Source organism: Tachysurus vachellii, chromosome 7 (genome assembly GCF_030014155.1).
Source record: "Tachysurus vachellii isolate PV-2020 chromosome 7, HZAU_Pvac_v1, whole genome shotgun sequence".
Taxonomy (NCBI): domain Eukaryota; kingdom Metazoa; phylum Chordata; class Actinopteri; order Siluriformes; family Bagridae; genus Tachysurus; species Tachysurus vachellii.
In genome coordinates, this window is record NC_083466.1 from 11,663,079 (window position 1) to 11,684,160 (window position 21,082).

The 21,082-nt window shown below is 37.3% G+C and overlaps 1 protein-coding gene across 2 annotated transcripts in view; it reads right to left on the minus strand.

Moving 5' to 3' along the window:
* Positions 1–21,082, minus strand: part of dock11 (dedicator of cytokinesis 11) — a 67,113-nt gene that overhangs the window by 38,038 nt on the left and 7,993 nt on the right. For both annotated transcript variants that reach the window (XM_060874312.1, XM_060874311.1), the window contains exons 6-23: positions 16,985–17,080; positions 16,749–16,883; positions 16,367–16,541; positions 12,353–12,432; positions 12,048–12,131; positions 11,789–11,929; positions 9,196–9,423; positions 7,319–7,441; positions 5,433–5,515; positions 4,968–5,090; positions 4,701–4,777; positions 4,061–4,245; positions 3,852–3,917; positions 3,422–3,514; positions 2,700–2,823; positions 2,512–2,621; positions 970–1,050; positions 751–840 (exon numbers count right to left, since the gene is read on the minus strand). In XM_060874312.1, the coding sequence (XP_060730295.1) occupies positions 751–840; positions 970–1,050; positions 2,512–2,621; positions 2,700–2,823; positions 3,422–3,514; positions 3,852–3,917; positions 4,061–4,245; positions 4,701–4,777; positions 4,968–5,090; positions 5,433–5,515; positions 7,319–7,441; positions 9,196–9,423; positions 11,789–11,929; positions 12,048–12,131; positions 12,353–12,432; positions 16,367–16,541; positions 16,749–16,883; positions 16,985–17,080 (2,094 nt within the window). The remainder of the gene's footprint in view (positions 1–750; positions 841–969; positions 1,051–2,511; positions 2,622–2,699; positions 2,824–3,421; positions 3,515–3,851; positions 3,918–4,060; positions 4,246–4,700; positions 4,778–4,967; positions 5,091–5,432; positions 5,516–7,318; positions 7,442–9,195; positions 9,424–11,788; positions 11,930–12,047; positions 12,132–12,352; positions 12,433–16,366; positions 16,542–16,748; positions 16,884–16,984; positions 17,081–21,082) is intronic.

The window sequence follows — 21,082 nt, forward strand, 5'->3', positions numbered from 1 at the left end:
TGTGCACCTTTTATTTGAGACATATTACTTACTTTTCTGTGGCAGAAAACTTTACAGAAAGCTTCACTATTACATTCTTTTTTCTTGTGAAATTACAACAAGTTTTATCTTTTTTTAAATAAAATAGTTTAATAATAAAAAACTTATTTTAAAAAGAAAAAAATATTTTTTAGAAATATATTTTGAGTTTATAATCGATATTTAGATTATATAAATATTATATAATATAATTAAACCAGATAAAAGTATTTGAAGTTGTTACTATTGACATAATAATTACGACATTTTAAAATGTGTAAATATAAATATAAAATGTGTAAATATATAACTAATATATTTTTTATATGTTATATGTAACACATATAACATATTATAAATATGTTATATGTGTTACATAAGATTGACAGAACCTATTGACCAATCAGAAAGACCTGCATATATCCTTTATAACTAGTACCATACCCTCTTAACAGCTCTTGTATATTTATACATACTGTGTAAAAGCAGCTCTCTGGTCTGTGCACAGCTTTATTCGTGTTAATAAGATTTCTATTTGTCTCTTATGTTATTTACTATCTGGATTGTAAATAAACCAGTAGCCTTAACAGGCAGCTACTTAGACCCACTCCATATTCCTGAACATGGCCTACATTTGAGCTTATCTGCTGTTTGTATCTGTCTTTACATTCGTTTAGAACATATCACCAGTTTAACATCTTACTTTAGGGTTGACTCAGTGAACACTCTAACCTTTAAGTATTTAATGAGCTCTGTCAGGTTCCCATCAGATGTAGAACTCCTCATCTGACAATACTGGAAGAAATTGTGTAGGTGCAAGTCCTAGACGGAGCCAAACATAAGTATGTGCTAAGATATGCTGCATTAACATTTAGTATTTACACCTTTTTAACAGGCAGAAGTGATCAAATGAGTTTTTTTTTTTAACTTACTACGGTGAATAAAGCTCACCTGAGTGTAAATCGTTGATGCTGAATAGGCCTTCACTTTAAACAGGGGCTTAGCATTCTCCACCCATTTGATGTCTGGTGACTTGTAGAAGAAATGAAAAAAACTGATTGGCAACTGACCAAATTTAAACAGAATTCATTAGGAGTCTAATTAATAAGTTATGTGGTCACATTTAGAAAACTATTCACAACAAGCATTTGTTATATAAACTTAATCTGCTTATTCCTCAGCAGTACATATTCAACAGATTTAGCTAGTCAGGATCCTAATAAATGTACGATCATTCTTTTTAATTAGTTTACTGTGCTGTTCTCATATTTCAAAGGTGATATAAAGCTGATATTTAGATAATTAAATACCGTGGCCGAGAAGTGCAAAACACATTAACAAAAATGAACAAATCCCAAAACACATTAACAAATCTGAAAACAAATTAATAAATCCGAAAACAAATTAACAAATCCGAAAACACATTAACAAGTCAGACAACCCGGAAGAGGTTGGTATAGTTTGTAAATGGAAACTTACCATCATCGGACGAGACACCTTTCATTCACCTGTATGTCTTTAATGACAGGTGTCTTGTCCAATGATCGGTAAGTATCCATTCACAAACTATACCTACCTCTTCCGGGTTGTCTGAATCGGTGCACGAAAGACATTAACAAATCAGAAAACACATTAACAAATCAGAAAACACCACGACATTTCAGACAACCCGGAAGAGGTTGGTATAGTTTGTGATTGGACAAGACACCTGTCACTCAAAGTATACATGAAGTTCAACAGTCTGCCGAAGGGAAAAGTTGGAATGGATGGATGGAATGGGTTACTGTGGATTAATTCTGTTATTTTCTTATATTTAAACGGAGAACTTTACACATTACACATAAGATTCCATACCTGTATATCTTGAGTGACAGGTGTCTTGTCCAATGATCGGTAAGTTTCCATTCAAAAACGATACACTACCGTTTCCGGGTTGTCTGATTTGTCGTTGTGTTTTCAGATTTGTTAATGTGTTTTCAGATTTGTTAATGTGTTTTCAGATTTGTTAATGTGTTTTGCACTTCTCGGCCACCGTAATTAAATGCTGAATTTCAAATAAATAATTTCTTAAATATTTCGTAAAGAAAAGAATGTACCACATTGTTGAGGTACATCGCTAACCCTTCACAAATGCCTATAAATATACAGTGAATTAACAACTTTGTGTCCTCCTGCTAGCTGTAATATCTATCCATCTAGTAAACTGCTAATAGACTAGCTCACATTTATCACAAGGAGACACAGGTATGCGAATTTCTGTATTCAAGTCTGAATTTACACCTTATATATATATTCCCCTTAATCATTCACGATAAAAGATTTTGACCAATCAGGAGTTATATCATCTATCAAGTGGTGCTGGACCAAGGCCAGAAAGATAGTGGAAGACATCAGCCATCTAAACAATGGACTCTTCTCTCTGTAGTGGTCAAGGAAAGGTTAAAAACTGAGAGAATGAGGAGGAACTTCCTCCCACAGAGAAGATAAACTTACCTTCTTGGAGTCACAAAGGTAACCAGGTGGTAAATTAGCAGAAACAGGAAGCTGGAGCTCTGAAGATTGTATCCTCCCATCCTTTAACAGTGGTGCCCAGGCATATCCCACTGCAATGCAATATTAAACATTTAATGGACTACTTTAATAATGAAGGTTGATATGTACACACACGCACACACTCTTACCCAGTGTCTCTACTCCTTCTCTCTTCTTGGAGCTGGCTTTGTTACTGACCTCACAGCTGATGTGATAGAAGGTGAAGAGAATGTGATGCTTCTCATGAACATGGATTGGCAGCTCAATCTTGATCTACACAAAATTAAGAGTCGTAAGAATTTTACATTTACACTGTAATCAGGGGGGGGAAGTTCCTTAAGAGATCATCATTAACTCAGACAGTACAAAATCTCTTTCTTGCCACAAGGTGGCAGTCACAAAACATCCAGTATAAGTACGAGTGCATGTGATTGGGGTGTGACACCACTTCCTGATGGCATTTATAATAGTAGTTCTGTTTCTAAAAATCATGCCATCTTTTTAAAATGGGTGTCTCATGTCTTGTAACCAGAATAAACAAAAACAATCTTTGTATTTATTCACTGTACTATTTATTCACAATCGTAAGAAATCTGATTTTATATGCTGGTAAAACGTCTCAGTGCTTCCTTATTTCCTGAAGATGAAATATTGTTCAACATTTCAACACTGTTGTGTAATGCTAAGAGGAACCTGGTTTTAGCAAAAAGGAAGAATAAAGAGAAAGTCTGACATCAGTTCATCTATTTCACATGTGATCAAACTTCACGTACACAAAGCAGTGATTAAACTTTTATACACAGTTTTCATTTTCTCAGTGACACTTTTTTATTTGCTTTGACACTATTGATACTATAATAATGAAGATTACCTCGTTGTAAAAGTCTGGGCTTTGGTTGTGATGCAGCACAGCAGCAAAAGCACTCGTGGTGAACAGTGGCTCCCCTGGCTTGCCGTAGATACACTGGAATAAGTTGATTAACATTAAGCTACATGGCTCAACATGAACTCTTTCCTTATTCTCTCCAGCTAAACAGAATATTTCTCAAACTGGTCAATATACTCTCAAATGATCAAATTCAACCCTCAGGAATGGAGCTTTCCATTAAACAATAACTTCAATAATTCATTGAGATTTTAAATCATATTTCTCTCTGGAGTAGATTACCAATAATGTTACGTGACACACAACTGGATAAGGAAACAAAAGTAAACAGCTAGCTAATTGAATGACTCAGAAAAGTTATCAACTTCTGTTACTGAATGTCATTTGCAGAGCAAGATATCCGCTTGGACATTACCTTAAGTGGACCTGCCCCCTCTTCATCTGAATCTTTAAACTGAATGGACACAGCGATGTTCCTCGCCTATAGGACACACATGAATAACATTTGGACCAAAATCTCAGTTTCATTCATTTTTTTTTCTTTAGTATTAATAATTCTGCTACTTGGGTTTTAAGCGTCACTAGTCACTAAAAGCCACATGCTTTTAGTCTACAGCTCTTTACCTTTGCAAAGGTCTTTTGGCTTTCATATTTCAGCTGCTGAGGATAGATATAGAGATGATTCTTATAGATGGTGAAAGGGTGATTGTACTTGGCTTCTTCAGAGACAAACTCTTCTACTTCCACGCAGACGTTCTCACACCGCTCATCGAACGGCTTCACTGGACAGTAAGAGGAGGTCACTGAATCTAAACAGGAAAGAATTAGAGAAATATTTTTGTTATGCTGGCTTCATTTCATAATTTTTTAGCTTCATCCTTACTTTCCTACTAAATATAAATGCATTACGTACATACTTGTTTGCAAGCAATTTGGAATTCAGCCAGATGTAGATAACTTCCAGGAATGTAACCTCATCGTGTGCTGCTTTACAACTACAACTTTGTACTTCTTTACACACAATTTGTACTACTTTATATCACAGTTTTGCCACTTTACTAATGTATAATACGGGCTAAAATACTGTATGAGGCATCTCCAAGATCAGGATTACAAGTTCATATGTGTTCAACATTTTTATATTTATTATGAACAAATACATTTTTTTTTAAACACATATTGAACCTAAAAAGGTTTAACAAACAAAAAAAGAAGAAGAAAAAGACTAAGATATTTTCCTTGCTTTCCTTTCACACAGTCTTACTTGGCAAGTCTGGAGGCACACATTCGATGGCGACATTCAAATGTCCTGGGATGATTTGCAGCTTACTTTTTTCTGGTCTACAAGAAAAAAAAAACTTCTGGAAACATTGTTCAAAATATTGAACAAACACAAGAGAACAACACCTCTAGTGCAAAAAAAAAAAAAAAAACACACACATACACATATATATATATATATATATATATATATATATATATATATATATATATATATATATATATATATATATAAAAAACACCCACTTACTTTCTGATGTCTATCAGTAGTTTGATAAGATCTTCTGTAGAGATTTTACTGCTGTCCTGGCGATACAGAGGTGAGAACTTCCCTTGTGTGTCCAAACTACCCTGTGCATCTTTAAACACCTGCCTGGAACAGCGTCATGTTATTGTCAAGAGGAAACAGTTGAATTTCAGAAGTTTTAAACACAAACAACAAGAAGCGATAAAGAAACAGGTAATCATATACTACTGGGAAATAAATAACATCTGTGGAGCAACAATTCATCATGAATTGATTACTTGAAAAATATATGATACAAACACAGAAATGTGTTGACCACATGTCAAATATATCAAAAATACATGTCAAAAATATTATCATTAGTTTCCTGAGGAGGAATGAAACGGCTTCTGCTTTTTTCCATGTGACATGAATCATTGTTTTCTTCCTCAGTTCGTTCTTTTAGATAACATTTAATAGTTGTCTTACTTGGCAGCCCAGGCAAATGGCATCCTGTACTGACCAAGCCTCTGGCACGTCTGCTTGGCTGTCTTCAGCACTTTCTGAACTGTCTGCATGAAAAAAGCAAGAAAAAACCCCAAAAAACGATAAGAGTGTACACACATAGAAAGATAGATACAATTATATACAGTTGTGCTCAAAAGATTGCATAAGTTGGGAGAATTTGCAAGATGTGTACCATTTTTAAAGAAAACATGAGTGAGTCGAAAAACAAATTTATTTTATTTCTTATAGGACTCAAGTTAATATGTAAGGCATAACAATCAAAACATAAAAAAGAAAATAAGGAAATAATCCCTGGTCAAAAGTTTGCATATCTTAATATCGTGTATTACCCCCTTAGCATCAATGATGGCACACAGTCTTTTGTAATAATTTTGCATGAGCTCCTTAATTCTCTCAGGTGCTATAGCTGCACATTCTTCTTGGGAAAATGCCTTCAGTTCCCGAACATTTTTTGGTTGTCTTGCACAAACTGCACGTTTGGAGATCTCCCCAAAGTAGCTCAAAGATATTGAGGTCAGGAGACAGTGATGGCCTCCAGAACCTTCACCTTTTCTGCTGTAGCCATTGGAGGGTCAACCTTGCCTTGTGCTTTGGATCAATATTGTGTTGGAACATCCAAGAGTGTTCCATGTGCAGCTTTCATGTTGAAGAATGCAAATTATCTTCCAGTAATTTCTGATAACATTCATCTTGCCATCAATTTTTACTAACTACCCTGTGCCACTGGAGCTCACACAGCCCCAAAACATAAGAGATCCACCACCATGCTTTAGAGTGGGGATGGTGTAGGCCTTGTTGACTACTGTCCAAACTTAGCGTTGTGAATAAAAAGTTAAATTTTGGTCTCATCACTCCAAATTGCTGCTCCAGAAGCTATGAGGCTTGTCTAGGTTCTCTCTGGCGTACTGAAGGCGGGCCTTTTTGTGGCATGGTAATGACTTTCTCGACCATGCAGGTCATCTGTGTTCAAATACCTCCTTATTGTGCTCCTTGAAACACCACCACTTTATTCCAGAGCAGCCTGTATTTCTCTCTAAGTTGTTTGTGGGTTTTTCTTTGCGTCCCAGACAATTCTTCTGGCAGTAGTTTGTAAAATATTTCTTGGTCTATCTGACTGTGGCTTAATATCAACAGAACCTGTTATTTTCCACCTCTTTATTTGAACAAAAAAAGATTGAACAGCACTGACTGGCATTTTTAAGTGTTGAGATCTTTTTATATCCTTTTCCTTCTTTCTAAGGTCAACAACCTTATTATGCAGGTCCATCGGCAGTTCTTTTGTCTTCCCCATGGTGCAGTATCCAGCCAAGTCAGTGCATCACCTCATGAACTGAGAAACTCACTGAAATGTGTGGAAACTTCCTTTAATAGCCATTTAAACCCTTGTGTCTCAACCTGTGTGTTTATAATGTGGACAAAAATTCAAGGATAACTTTTGATCATGGTTGTTCTGGTGATTTCATTTATCATTAGGTTTTAATAAGGAGCCAAATAACTATGTGATCATTTATGACTTCACATGACCACTATCCATAAATCAGAACAAATTCTTTTGCATTATCAGTCATATTTTCCAAAATAAATGGCACTGTTTAACCATTTTTTTCAGGGTATGCAAACCTTTGGATGCAACTGTAATAAAGCAAAGCAATGTGTATTTTACAGATCATGACAAAGACGAATACGTTCATATTCGGAATAACGGTCATCAAAAGGACAGATAACAGAAGATCAATTCTAATCAAATGAAACCACAGGCGTTAGGAATCACCATAAAGCATTTATCCCTCCATTATCCCTCATCACTGTGTCAATTTATTCATTTATTACAAGCGGAGCAGTCGCACCTTGCTCATGTCAGAAGTCTTAATGTAGGGTTCAGCGCAGTGAGTGATCCCATTCTGCAGGACCTTCTCCACCCGAGCCACCAGGAAGACATCTGCATGAGGGTTGGTCACAGAGAAGATGCCCTGGAGAATACAAAGACATTCATCATGCCATGCTGCTCCTTTGATAATACAGTTCAAATACAGATTAAAATAGACGATGACGACAAAGAGGGAGTGAAATTTGCACTATTAGAACTTACACGATCAAATTACAATTATGAGATCTCACATAGTTCACTGGACACAGAAAGCAGGTTAGTGAAAGGTTTCTGCTAACTATTTTACAGTGTGAATAAAATCTACATATTAGAAGTGGAAATATTGAGATCTTAGCTGTTGTACATGAATAGGGTTTTTTTTATTATACACGAGTCAGTATTTTAGGTTAATACTGATAGTAAATGATATCAATAATAAAAAAAAAAAATCAAGATCAAAATCATCATAAATAAATGTTGCAGAAATTAAACATTCTATTCTATATGTCTCATATCACAGATGCTATTCTCTGTTCTGCTGAGAGATTCTCTGGCTTGTGTCAGTTCCAGTAAGCCACGTCATAGTTCCCACCCTGGCAGTGAAAGCACATGGCGGTCTGGGCACAGGCTATGATTTACTATGCAGCACCAGCACTGTTGAAGAAATGGCTCTAATGGATCAAGGATCAAAAACAGCATCACTGGGTTTTATGAATGCAATACGCAAAGACCTTTCTGATTGTAGGCAAACTTCAGAAGTAAATAAGTGAACCTTTTTTACTTATATATTTAATGCTAACTGAAACATTATTGAATATTTACAACTTATAGATTGTACAAGAAAGAGGCCACAGGTCCAGGCAAAATCAACCAGATTCATCAATGATTCTAGATCATTTCATTTCACTTAATTTCATACTTCTGCCCTATTACAGTTACTAATAATGCTTATAAAGTTTCTATTTTATTAGATTCTAGTAGTTCTATTTCAGAGTCTAATGAGAGGAAAGACAATAAATTTGTCTTCGCTTGAACCTGGCTTGTATTGCCATTAAATTGACGCACAGATAAAAGTTTATGTAACAAATATCTATCAACTAATTCCACCAATCTGGTAAGAAAAAAACATCCATGTTACTGAATACTCTAATCTGATTGGTCAGAAGGTGTTGGTTCTGACAGTAATGCCAGCTGCAAAGCAAATTTATTTAAAGGTGTTGTTTCCATAGTAACAGCTAACTCACACGCACATTTATGGCTGCAGAGTCATGCGATCTAAGACAATTTGTAGGCTACATTTCCCCATCCTGGCTAGCAGAGGTCATGCATGTTGTAGTGTGTGTTGGCTGACATACTGTAACGTAACCAAGCTTGTATACACTATATGAACAATAACAATATGTAATGAGTCATTTTACCACTTTCAGACACCCTTTCGATCATCCAGCTCATGCATAGTTCTGTGGTTTTTATGATATATATTTCCTGCACTCATATATTAAGCCTGACTTCCTTCCTTTTTTCCATCACATGCTAACACGGCAAATTAACAAGTGTATTTTAAACACTTGACTTAGACTTTCTGTATGTTCATTTACGAATTGCTAGAGTATAAAAATTAATTCAACACTTTAGGTTGTGTTATGGCAACTATTGTTGTGTTGTTATGGCAACTATTATTGTGTTGTTATGGCAACTATTGTTGTGTTGTTATGGGAACTATTGTTGTGTTGTTATGGGAACTATATGTTAAGGGAATATATTCAACTATGGAACAATTTACACTTAAAATCTCTTGTAAACAATATTCTATCCTACTAAAAATCATTCCTAACTTAAATAAAGTTCACCTCCTACCTGAGTGGGAAAGCATAGAAGAGACTCGGACACTCTCTGAATAACAGGTAAGGCATTGACTCTGACTGCATCTGCCACATCTTTTCCTTCTGTCTCAGAGGGTGTGCGAGGGGCCTCAGACAGCATCTCTCTCACACATGCTGGGTTCAGATCCACATGGAAATCTTCTGAGATCTTACAGCCTATGGCTACATCAAATAAGGCTAAAGTGATGAAGAACGGCTCCAGCTGGAGTAAGAAGAAAGAGATAGAATCACAAATAATCACAGCCGCAAAATGAAAAGTTTAAGAATCAAATTTGACAAAACTATAGGTATGATTTGTCCAGTTCTAATAAGAGAATATAGTTTAGTTTTATTTCTAAAGTACATTTACACAACCGAAGTTGACCAAAGTGCTGTACATCCAGACAAAAAAAGCTAAAACATCACAAAGAAAAAGACAACACACACACATCAAAACTGTGTTAAATGACAAAGAGTAAAAATATTTTTCAAGAAAAGATTTAAAGACAATGGCAATGAATTCCAGCGCTTAGGAGCAGCAACTGCAAATGTTCGATCGCTCCTTCATCTTTGCTCTAGGGACAAACAAGAGCAAGTCATCTGCAGACCTAAGGGACCTTGATGGAACATACAGTTTAATAAGGTCAAACACTAAAACCTTACAATTAATCCTAAAATGCACTGGAAGCCAATGAAGAGAGACTAGTATAGGAGAAATATGATCGAGCTTACGCATTACTTTCAACAGAGATGAAAACATACATAACCCTTTCAAAGTCTTTGAATGATAAGAAAGGTTTAACCCTAGATAAAAGCCTTAACTGATAAAAAACTGGCCTTAAAAACAGAATTGACCTGTTTGTCAAATTTAATACCCAGTAATGTATTAAACTGTATTTGAAGGGTGGAATGCCTACACTGGGCCTTTATAACACATTCATAACTGTTGCATGGTAATGCTTGAGGACTCATATAATAATACTTGTATAAATACTTACGTGAACAGGAAAAGTATACTGTTAGACCTTTTACTTAATTACTATGTTGGAAGTTAGCAGTATTTTCTTCACTAGGAATGTTAATGAATGTGGTCCATTTCCATTGAAAGCTATTATAAAGCATTATTTCATTTCCAGCTTCATTTAATCAAGAAAGCCACACATTAACTGAATTAATGACTGCATTGCCTTAAACTAAATTAGTAATCAATTTTGTATTTAGAACAGTGTTGTGATCTGTGGCTTTTCTTATTTTAGCCGAATAAACGGAAAAATCCACTTTTTTTTACTGTATTAATAAAAACAAACAAAAAGCTAATGAGTTGAATTTAATTTAACTGATCACTAAAGCTGTTTATTCACATTGATGCACACAGGAATGTACATATAACATGGCTACATCATGGAATGGTGTTTTTTAATGATTTTTATCTAAAATGTCATAATGATAGCAACTTGAATGATCAAATAATATAATTTCCATCTGGGGCTGCCTAAGATAAAAACACCAGCAATATGCATGACAGGATAGTCTACTTATAACTATTTCTAAAACTCTCATGCTTACTATTGAGAGGAGTGCCACAGTTTTTCCAACCACACTAGTGTCTGTCAGCATTCTTGCCCATATGCCATCCAGTGTGCTCTGCTTAGGATTATGTTCATTACTGTGGTTTATAGCCCTGTCTGTGCAAAAGCACTTGTGCTTGTGCCAAAATATGAGCCTTCCTTATTCAAGTTTCATTCAGACTGACCTGCCTGGTGCCTTTTCTTACTGATTTCAGAGGACTGAGTTATTGCAAATGTATAAATTTCAGAATATATACAGACTAAAAGTGCATGCTCATTATATGAAAATCAGATCTGTCAAATGCAGATAAGCTAAAGAACTATTTCAGACATCAAAACCATGACAATAGCCCTTAGTGGTGTTTTTTTGGTGTATTTGGTAAAATCTTTGATGGATGAAATGGTTCTTTAGCTTACAGAAGTTGGCTTGTTGCATAAAAATAATGTTTACATTTACTGCATTTGGCAGACGCTTTTATCCAGAGCGACTTACATTTATCACATTTATACACCTGAGCAATTGAGGGTTAAGGGCCTTGCTCAGGGGCCCAGGAGAGGCAGCTCGTTGGCAATGGGTCCAACGGTCAGTGGTCCAACACTTTAACCACTGAGCTACCACATCCCCCACATTTTAGTTTAGTATAAACTGACAAAGCTGTGCAACACAAATTCTTAAAAGAGACAAGTGTAGCTCTGTTGTTTGGGAATTTTGTTGCCATAGTTTGTGTCTAATTGTCTACTGAAATTATACTAATGATTACACTTATCCTACGATGTGGGTGTGGTTGCTGTGCCCATTCACTAGAGTTTATAGTATACATCATCAATCATATGCTGTGACCTTAGCAGTCACTACAAATCAATTCAGCTGAACACAGGAATGATTATTAATTAGTGTATTAGACAACCATAATCAAAATATCAAGTAAAGGAATATCTATGTTATACTACTAAGACACTGTGCTGATTTTTCCTTTTATTTGTCACCCGGGTGTATGTGTAGAATGACAGATTTCCTACGTTGGTTGGAACGCCGTCGTTTTTCTCGCTGACGGAACCCTGCAGGCTAAAAGTCAGGTCATGGCAATTGACCATAATACGACGACCAAAGCGTTCTTCAAATGGCTTCACATCTGGCTCAATGCCTGAGAAATCCAGTCTCTGTGAAGAGAATAAAACCATCTCAATTAGACTCAGTCATTAGACTACAGACACAGGAAGAGCATAAGACAGAAAGTGCTACACCAATAAAATTTAGTAGGGTATAATGGCTACCAACCTGTGTCTCTGGATCCAGGAAAAGGATTTTCTGCCTAGATTCATTCCTGTTGATTTTATTGAGCTGGTCTGTTTCTCTGGCATACTGGAGATTAATGTTAGATATTTATTATAAAGACATTGAGGTTGGCGAGAGAGAGAGAGAGAGAGAGAGAGAGAGAGAGAGAGAGAGAGAGAGAGAGAGAGTGAGTTAATAACTGAAAAGCATTTAAGAACTGAATCTGAATGTGTAGTATACAGTTTGGTAATAAATTAGAGTAACTCAGAATATAATAAGTGGAGTGAGTTATTTTTTATTTGTTTTACCTTCATAAGCTCTGGATGAAGACTCCTTCCAAAGCCCTCAGTGATGCTCTCTGTCTTCCCTTGGCTGCTGGTTTCTTCATCTGAGTAAAGGAGGCATATATACATATTTGTGATATAGTAAAATAGAGCTAATAGAGCCAGGGTAAAGGCTCATTTTGCCCTTATGTGGGACTGCTGATATTTAGGACAATAAAACAGACATAAAAGCTACACAAACTAAAAAATGATCTGTCCCATGTTGGCTAAGCTGGTGAGACTGCCCAACAGCCTCTGTCACTAAATCATCTATAGAGTCTGCCCCGTTGACTGAGCTTGTGAGGCTGCCATCTGTCTGTATATGATCTGGATAGTAGAGGACGCTCCATGGGCCTCTGATGTAGGTTGTGTTGTGAAGGCCACCCTGCATGTTTGTGGTGCGAGCCACAAACTTCGGCAGACTAGGCTCAGCCGATGGATAGGTTTAAGCCCTCCCCAAATTTTGCAATTCATCTTGATCCAGGTGCCATTGGTTCTCCTGGATCTGCTTTGTTTGTTCTGACATAAACTTTATAAACTCTGTTGCACCTAGCATTCGGTCATGGATGGGTTGGAGACGTAAACAAGCGCAGACTATTTTATCCGATCTAAAACGAATCAGCATATAACAAAATATTCCGTCCTGTTTACTTCACACCAAAAGGTTTTTAGCTAGACCTAAAATATAATCGACTTTGGATTAGTTTGAAGATGAACCAGACTGAGCCAAGGACTACAACACCACTCCAACAGCCAGCGTGATAGTGACATTGTGATAGTGCTTTTAACATTCTCTGGGATGCTCCGCATTGAGAATTCTGTGTTCTTAACATAACTTAAGCACAGTCATTTATAACTACTTTTATTGCTGCAGTAAATTGATGTAGCAAATAATGAAACAACATTATAGGCTTCCCAAAATTTAGTTACTTACTATATACTTAGCAGTGTTAAGTCATATATAAAATGCATATAAGTAGGTGATCACTACAAAACTAAAATGTGGCCCCAGTAAAACACCAACACACACACACACAATCAAAAGAAAACAGAACACGGACACAAAGATGACATACAGCTACATGTGGGATATGCCGAAACTGTTGCGTGTTATTTTGTGGTCATCTAATAATTATTGAACCCATTTATAATAATTACCATGGTTCACATTTATCACTATATACATCATTGGCTACTAAACAATGTTTAAAACAGACCCATACAATGATCTATGAATCATTTAACTACAAAAGAAACAAAACCTTGTCATTTCTCTCAGTACATGTCAAGCTTCCAACTGTCTGAGCTTGTGCTCTGTCCAACAAAACTCCCACAGGACAGCAGAATTCAGTCATGGCCCAGAGCCAGTTTGCCAACGCAAGGAAAAATATTTACGCACAGTGCAGAAGAGTGGGATGAGCTCTGCTCTAATGAAAGACATCAAACACTCAAATGCACAGCAACACACATACACAAGCAGGCTGCACGTGTAGCACAGGCACTCCAAGATCCCCTTTTTCTGACAGCCAGGAAACTCTGAAAGCAAAATACTCAAATACTTAAACAACTTCCTCAGTAAAAAAAAAGGTATGAAACTTTGGAAAAGGGAAGTAACAGAGACACAGCGGTGAACAACAAACTAAACTAAACCTAAACCACTTAAAGGGTGGACAGAGTGTAATTTGAAACTTTTTTAATGTTGTGCTTTACATAAGTTATTTGTATGTGTGATTATTTATGGGTTGTGGGTGAGCCGGTCAGAGTAGAATCACTATACTACATTACAGATTATAGAATCTAAAATATATAGAGTAGTGTGGTCGAATTCTCAGTAATTTGGTTGCAAGGTTTATTGTAATGTACTTGTTTCCATTAATGCACAGATATGGTTCTTGTTTTCATAGTAACAACTTACACAATCATTTGTATGGTGGAGGTTTCAGGTACACAGGATTTTGATATAATGAACAAGACCTTTATTTTGCATTGTTTCTAGTTTCAGTGCTTTCACAGCTGCTATTAAGCAAATGGTAAAAAGAACTTGCTTAATAGATGTTCCACAACAGTAAATTCATTTTCAAAATATATTTTGCTCAATATTACTGAAAACACATACACAATCCTAATTTCATTCATTCATTCATTTTCTACCGCTTATCCGAACTACCTCGGGTCACGGGGAGCCTGTGCCAATCTCAGGCGTCATTGGGCATCAAGGCAGGATACACCCTGGACGGAGTGCCAACCCATCGCAAGGCACACACACACTCTCATTCACTCACGCAATCACACACTACGGACAATTTTCCAGAGATACCAATCAACCTACCATGCATGTCTTTGGACCGGGGGAGGAAACCGGAGTACCCGGAGGAACCCCCGAGGCACGGGGAGAACATGCAAACTCCACACACACAAGGCGGAGGCGGGAATCGAACCCCCAACCCTGAAGGTGTGAGGCAAACGTGCTAACCACTAAGCCACCGTGCCCCCACAACAGTAAATGTAACTGTAAATTGATAAAAATGTATAAATTGGTGTTTCATAAATGCCCTTCAATAAATAAAAAAAATCAATTGAAAGACTGCTGTGGTAAAAATGAAATAAAACATATTGGGACCTGGCCCATGGTGGTTTATTCCTAAAATATAATAGTAAAACACAAGAAAGATGCAAAGTGCATATCAATACCATCAGCAGATATGATCTGAGGTGTGCTCTTTATTGCATGTGAGCTCTGTGCAACTGTGGCATTAATGTTTGTATCAGCTGGCAGTATGAGAATAAATGACTGCCAGCACCATAGCACAGCCTATGTACTAAATGTCTATGTGAGAAAGGCAGACATGCCGGATGTTTCAGCCACGACCATACCACAGCCCAAGAACATACACAGTAAGATCATCTCAACCCCAACAGAGAATGTGAAAAAGATGTAGCTGCAGAAAATTCTGGCAGCTGCTGACTAATACCAAATAAAAAGACAAAATCCTACCAGTTATCTTGTAGTGGCACAGCATTTCTCACTAGACAAATTCAAATCTAATACTTGATACATGATAGTCAAAGGTAAATGAAGTCAAAGCCAAATTTATCAATCCGTCAGTGACTTTTTATAACTTTTAGTCTAATGCACTATTTAATGCAGTCATTGTTCAATGCATCACAAGTGACACTAGCTTGATATGTTATAAATGGAGAATTGAAACAAAGTTGGGACAAAATCTAAAACAAAGAGATGATGCAAAGTGGAAAGTGAAAAGGCGAAATGAGGGCCAAAATTTTTGAAGGGTAGTGTGTGAACAAGTACGCTATATGTACGTCAAAAGTATGTGACTGACAATCACAGTCAGATAAACATGCTGAACATCCGTTTTCAAAACAATAGGCATTAATACAGCTTTGGTCCCCTGTTATTAATAGCCTCCACAAACTGTCATCAATGAGGTCAGGCAAGTAGCCAGCGTTCCAGATCATCCAAAATGTGTTCAGCAGGGTTGAGGTCAGGCCTCTGTGCATTTCCTTTAAGCTCTTCCACGCCAAACTTGGAAAACCATGTCTTCAAGGACTACGTTTTATGCACAGGGGCATGGTCATGCTGAAGGTGTAATAGAAGAATAAGTCTTTATTTCTCATTACATAACAGCAGAGTGAAATATTTTTTTGGATATCCCAGCTTAGGAAGATGGAGTCAGGGCACAGGGTCAGCCATGATGCAACACTCATTGAGCCTAAAGGGTTAAGGGCCAGACTCATCTGTTAGAGCCACCATTGCCCCCCATTCCCCACCCCCACCTGCTGACCAGGTGTCCACATACTTTTGGCCATAGTGGAAATATTATGAAAAAAATAAATAAATAAAATAAAGGGAATTAAAGAAATAAATGAAATCTAAACCACAGCTGAGCCTGTCAAATATGTGAGAAACAGAAAATCAATGTGACTAGCCAGTGAAATTCTGAGACAGAGACAGAGGGAGTAAAAGACAGATAAACACACCTAAGGCACAGTCTGAGGAGTCTGTTCCATTCCTCCGGTCCTCTGAAGAACTCTGAAGAGCGAGTTTCAGTGTGTTCACCCAGTCCTCCATCTCAGCTTCACTGTCTGCTGCCAAATAGTGACTGTAGCGCTCTTGCATCTTCAGCTCAAAGCCGTTCCGACGCATCTTAGGACACTATGAAGCACACACAGATCATTTACGCTATGTTTCTCAGTAAGCATTTCCAGTCGAGTGCTTAGCCTTTGAGCTCCTACAACTGCTTCAAATAAAAGGTCTCCAATGTGCTAAGTGCAAACTTTTTTATTAAAAGCCTGGCCACTATCCTAATCTCAAACCTAAGCTTTCAAATTTTCCATGGTTGAGTGTACTAAGAAGGAGTACCGTCACCACGTCGATACAAGAGTCCAAGTAGATGGAGCCTTTGGTCTCTTTACAGTTCTTCTCATCTTTGTAGGAGTTGAGAATGTAGGAACCATCAGGGAGCTGAGACAGGTAGAAATACCGCCTCTTGAACACCTAGGGTTAGAAAACCACGATTAAGTAAATGAGGTTGACATTTAAATGAAGGACTCAAGGTGAAGATGAAATACAGACAACATGAGTTCAGATTAATTTACCTTCATTGATACAGAAAGGCTGCTGTTGATATTGGCTTTATGGAGCCATCCCTGTTTCATCACACCTCCTTTCTGAGAGCACAGCGATAAGGAGTCCTGATATTCACACACACACACACACACACACACACACACACACACACACAGAAATTAATTATGTTGATTTTGAAACAGATATGTTCTGCTGGGAATCTGTGACCTTCCATGGGACAGTTATATGTATTTCACGCTAAAGCTGCATTCATTCAAATTAATGCTGACTCAGGAGTGCTGTCCCTCACTGATACACCCTCCCCCACCCTTCCATATTAAAACACCGTCTACAACGTGCACACACACACACACACACAAACCTAACTAGAATTTAAACAAACAGACTGGTAAAGCACTGGTAAAATTGCAGGTTCTTGAGTAATAATGTGAAAAAGTCTTGGCACTCTAGGTTTATTTTTAAGAAAAGATATTTTGATAATGCAATGATGTGAACGTGTATTTTAAAACTAAAATTAATTTAAAAGGTTTTTTTTTAAATATCATTGGAAGACAGTAACATACTATTTAATAATACACCACATCACCCAGGATGTCTGTGTAAGGACTCTGCCCAGACTCTGGCCACGTGCGTTTGTTTACGTTTCTCGTCACGTGTCTGCCCCGCCTTTGTCTGTTCCTCCCTGTCATCACACCTGATCCTTATTGTCATCATTGTCTTTTTGTATTTAACTGTGCCGCGTTGCCTCGTGCAGCGCGGCATCTACTGTGGTTATGTCCTGTCTTTTGTCTGCGTGATGTTTCGTGTTTTCTGTTATTAAACCCTGTTTATTTATGCTATCCTGCGTTTGGGTCCGCTCTGTTCCGTGATCATTACAGTCTGGGATTTTTGTCTGCAAAAACTAAAGCAACTGAGACACAGAGAAATTATTGCCGGTTCTCCAGGGTATTTGAAACAATGTGTATACTATATATTATGTTTGTATGTATACTACACACCGTGTTCCAAATTATTATGTCCATGCCATTTTCCATTGTCCAAAATCAGTCAGTATGATTAAGGATTAATTTTATCCTCAACTATTATTTTACAATGAGAATGTTATTACATGTGAAATAACTGATAATGCCAACAGTTTTATTGATATTTTGAAGAAAAAAGAAAAAAACCAAAACACAAAACATGTTGTTCCACATAATTATGCAGAATGAGCATCATTCAATGGGTTAAAATGAACTCAAAACAGAACTCGTATGTGCTGCATGGACAGATCATTTTTTCAAAAATAAACAAAATTTAAAACAAAAATCCTATTTAAAGTTCAAGTTACATATTAATATATGCACCTTTATTGGAGATAACTTTAACAATTCTTTCATCCATTGAACTTGTAAGTCCATGTACAGTTTCTTGCAGTATTTCATTTGAAGATGCCAGTATTGCCTCCCAGAGTTGTTGTTTGGAGGTATACTGCCACCCACCCTCATAGAGCTTCATTTTAAGGATGCTCCAGAGGTTCTCAATAGGATTGAGGTTAGCGGGTGATGGTGGCCACACCATGATTTTTATGCCCATAGCAATTAAGCATACGATGGTGTTTCTTTGCGGCATGGGATGGTGCGTTATCCAGCATGGAAATTATTCTGATTATTCTGATGATTATTCTTCTTTCTATACCATAGCTGAAAATGGTTTGTTAGGAACTCCACATTACTGCAGAAGTCATTTTGACACGGTCAGGGACCCTAAAGGGACCTATCAAATCACTTCCCAATATTCCAGCCCAGATCATCACTCCACCACCGCCTTGCTGACGTCTAAGTCTTGGTGGAACAGGGTGCCAATTCAGCACCCATCCAGAACTCCTCCCATCTGGACCTTCAAGTGTAGCAAGGCATTCGTCAGTGAATAGAACTGTTTGAAAATTAGTCTTCATGTAATTTTGATCCCATTGCACACGTTTCTCTTTGTGAGTGTTGGCTAGAGGATGGTCGAAATTCAGCTTTATGCACAACTGCCAGCCTCTGAAGGATCCTGCATCAAGAGGTCCCTGGGACTCCAGAGACGCCAGCAGCTTCAAATACCTGTTTGCTACTCAACAGCGGCTTTTTATAGCTGCCCTTTCAATAACATTAATCTGTCTGACAGAAAACCTTCCTAATAAACCTTTATCTGATCTAATTCTTCTCGGCTGTCATCTTTTGACAGTTCGATAATCTCTTTTCAGTTTTTGATGTCTTTTCTTAGTTTAACTTGTTGGCTATTTGGCTAGTAGTTTCTGTAACATGTATCACAATTGCATATCATATTCTTTTGCCTGTTTCTATTTCTATTCATTATGTTGGCTTTGTAGAAGCCAACATTCTGTTTTCCTATTTAAGCTTAGACAAAAATTTATCAAGAATAACTCCTCCTAGGGCTTTCGAGCCACATGCACCAAATTCGGATATGTTGTAGACCCTGGTCTGAAGTTTGTTGCTATTACTTTTCTTAGCGATCCGAGTACCGGTACTTCCGATACCGGGTCTCAAAATGGCCTTTTTTCCCCATAGACTCCCATTATAAACTTTGGAGGTTTATAACTCGGCAAGCTTTCGAACTATCTACACCAAACTTGGCCTGCTCCTTTAGGGTGATACTCTGAACAAACTTTAAATTGGTGTACCGACTGGCCTTTCGGTTGTGCCGCAGCCCCGCCCCCAAATATGCAAAATCAAAAAACTTTTTACAACATGGACATGTGACATATCAAAACACTGAGAACAATGAGGGGAACTTCCTCACGGGTATTCTGATGATGTCACGTGACGTTATGTAATGTCACGTGAAAATTGAAAATTAGCACAACATGGACTTGTGACCTATCAATACACTCAGCACAATGAGGAGAACTTCTGTATTCGGTATTCGGATGACATCACATGCTCGTCTCCACTTACCTCCAAATGTTTTTTGTCACCCCAAATGTTTTTTGCCAAAGGTCACCCTAGCTTTCTGTCTACTTGCTTCCAAAAGTAACACTGACCCTTATGTCCACTCGCCTCAAAAAAGCACCGGCCTTTGCGAATACTTGCATCGTCAAAGCCAACATCATGCCTTTCTACAGGGCATGAACTCCAGTTAACATTGATATGAGATTTGTTATGATTTACCAGCTATATTTAACTATATTTGCCTGTTTTCTTTGCTAATGCCAGATAGCAGCAATTCCAGCAGCTAATGTAATTGGCTAGGCAACTAATCAGATTCTAGCTAATTAGTTCAACTTCTGTCTTGATTATTTAAAAAGTAGGATAGCAAATGTTCACTGGTTTATGCCTAACGTGTGCATATCTTCATTTTTTTATTGGGTACACATTAGTTATTTATACCTACAGCATTGCTCAATTATATCGCCATCAATCCTAATTGTTGTTTTCTGGCAAAACAGCACAGTTACTCAAAAGATCATCAATCATCTCCTAACCGTCTTAGATATATAATAAAATTCGCTTTCTCATAAAAACTTGACCTTACTTACTTTAATCAGTTATAAACATTATTTTTGAATACTTAAAAAGTAGCACATTTTCTGCCTTTATGTGAATAAGTAAAGCAGGATATTGTTAAAAAAAAAGACTCATTCTTTCATCTCACCGTCATGTAAACAGACTCGTAAGCATTCTTCTGGTCACATGTTTTGGATGGATTCTAAATTCAAATGATATTTACAGCATCAATGCTGTTTCTGTGTGTGTGTGTGTTTGTGTGTGTGTGTGTGTACGCATATATCTCTCTAACGTAATTGAAGTGGCCTGGCGCCCTATATCAATGCGCTTTTCTCTAGCTCTCTACTGTAATGTGATTGTCCAAGTGCACTCCCTCCTCCCTCAACATTTCTCATTCCTTCCCCCCTTTCTCTCTCGTTTTCTTTCCCTCTCACTCTCACTGCTCCTCTGAGACTAAAGAATCGATCATTCTCCCGCTTCCCCTCTTATCCGGACCGCTGTATGAATTAAAAGCTTTTATTTTCCATCATTCATTTCAAGAGGCATCCACAGGGTCATGCAAATATAAGGAAGCAGTATTGGAAATTAGTTGTGAGGTTTTAAGATCTCTGGATCATG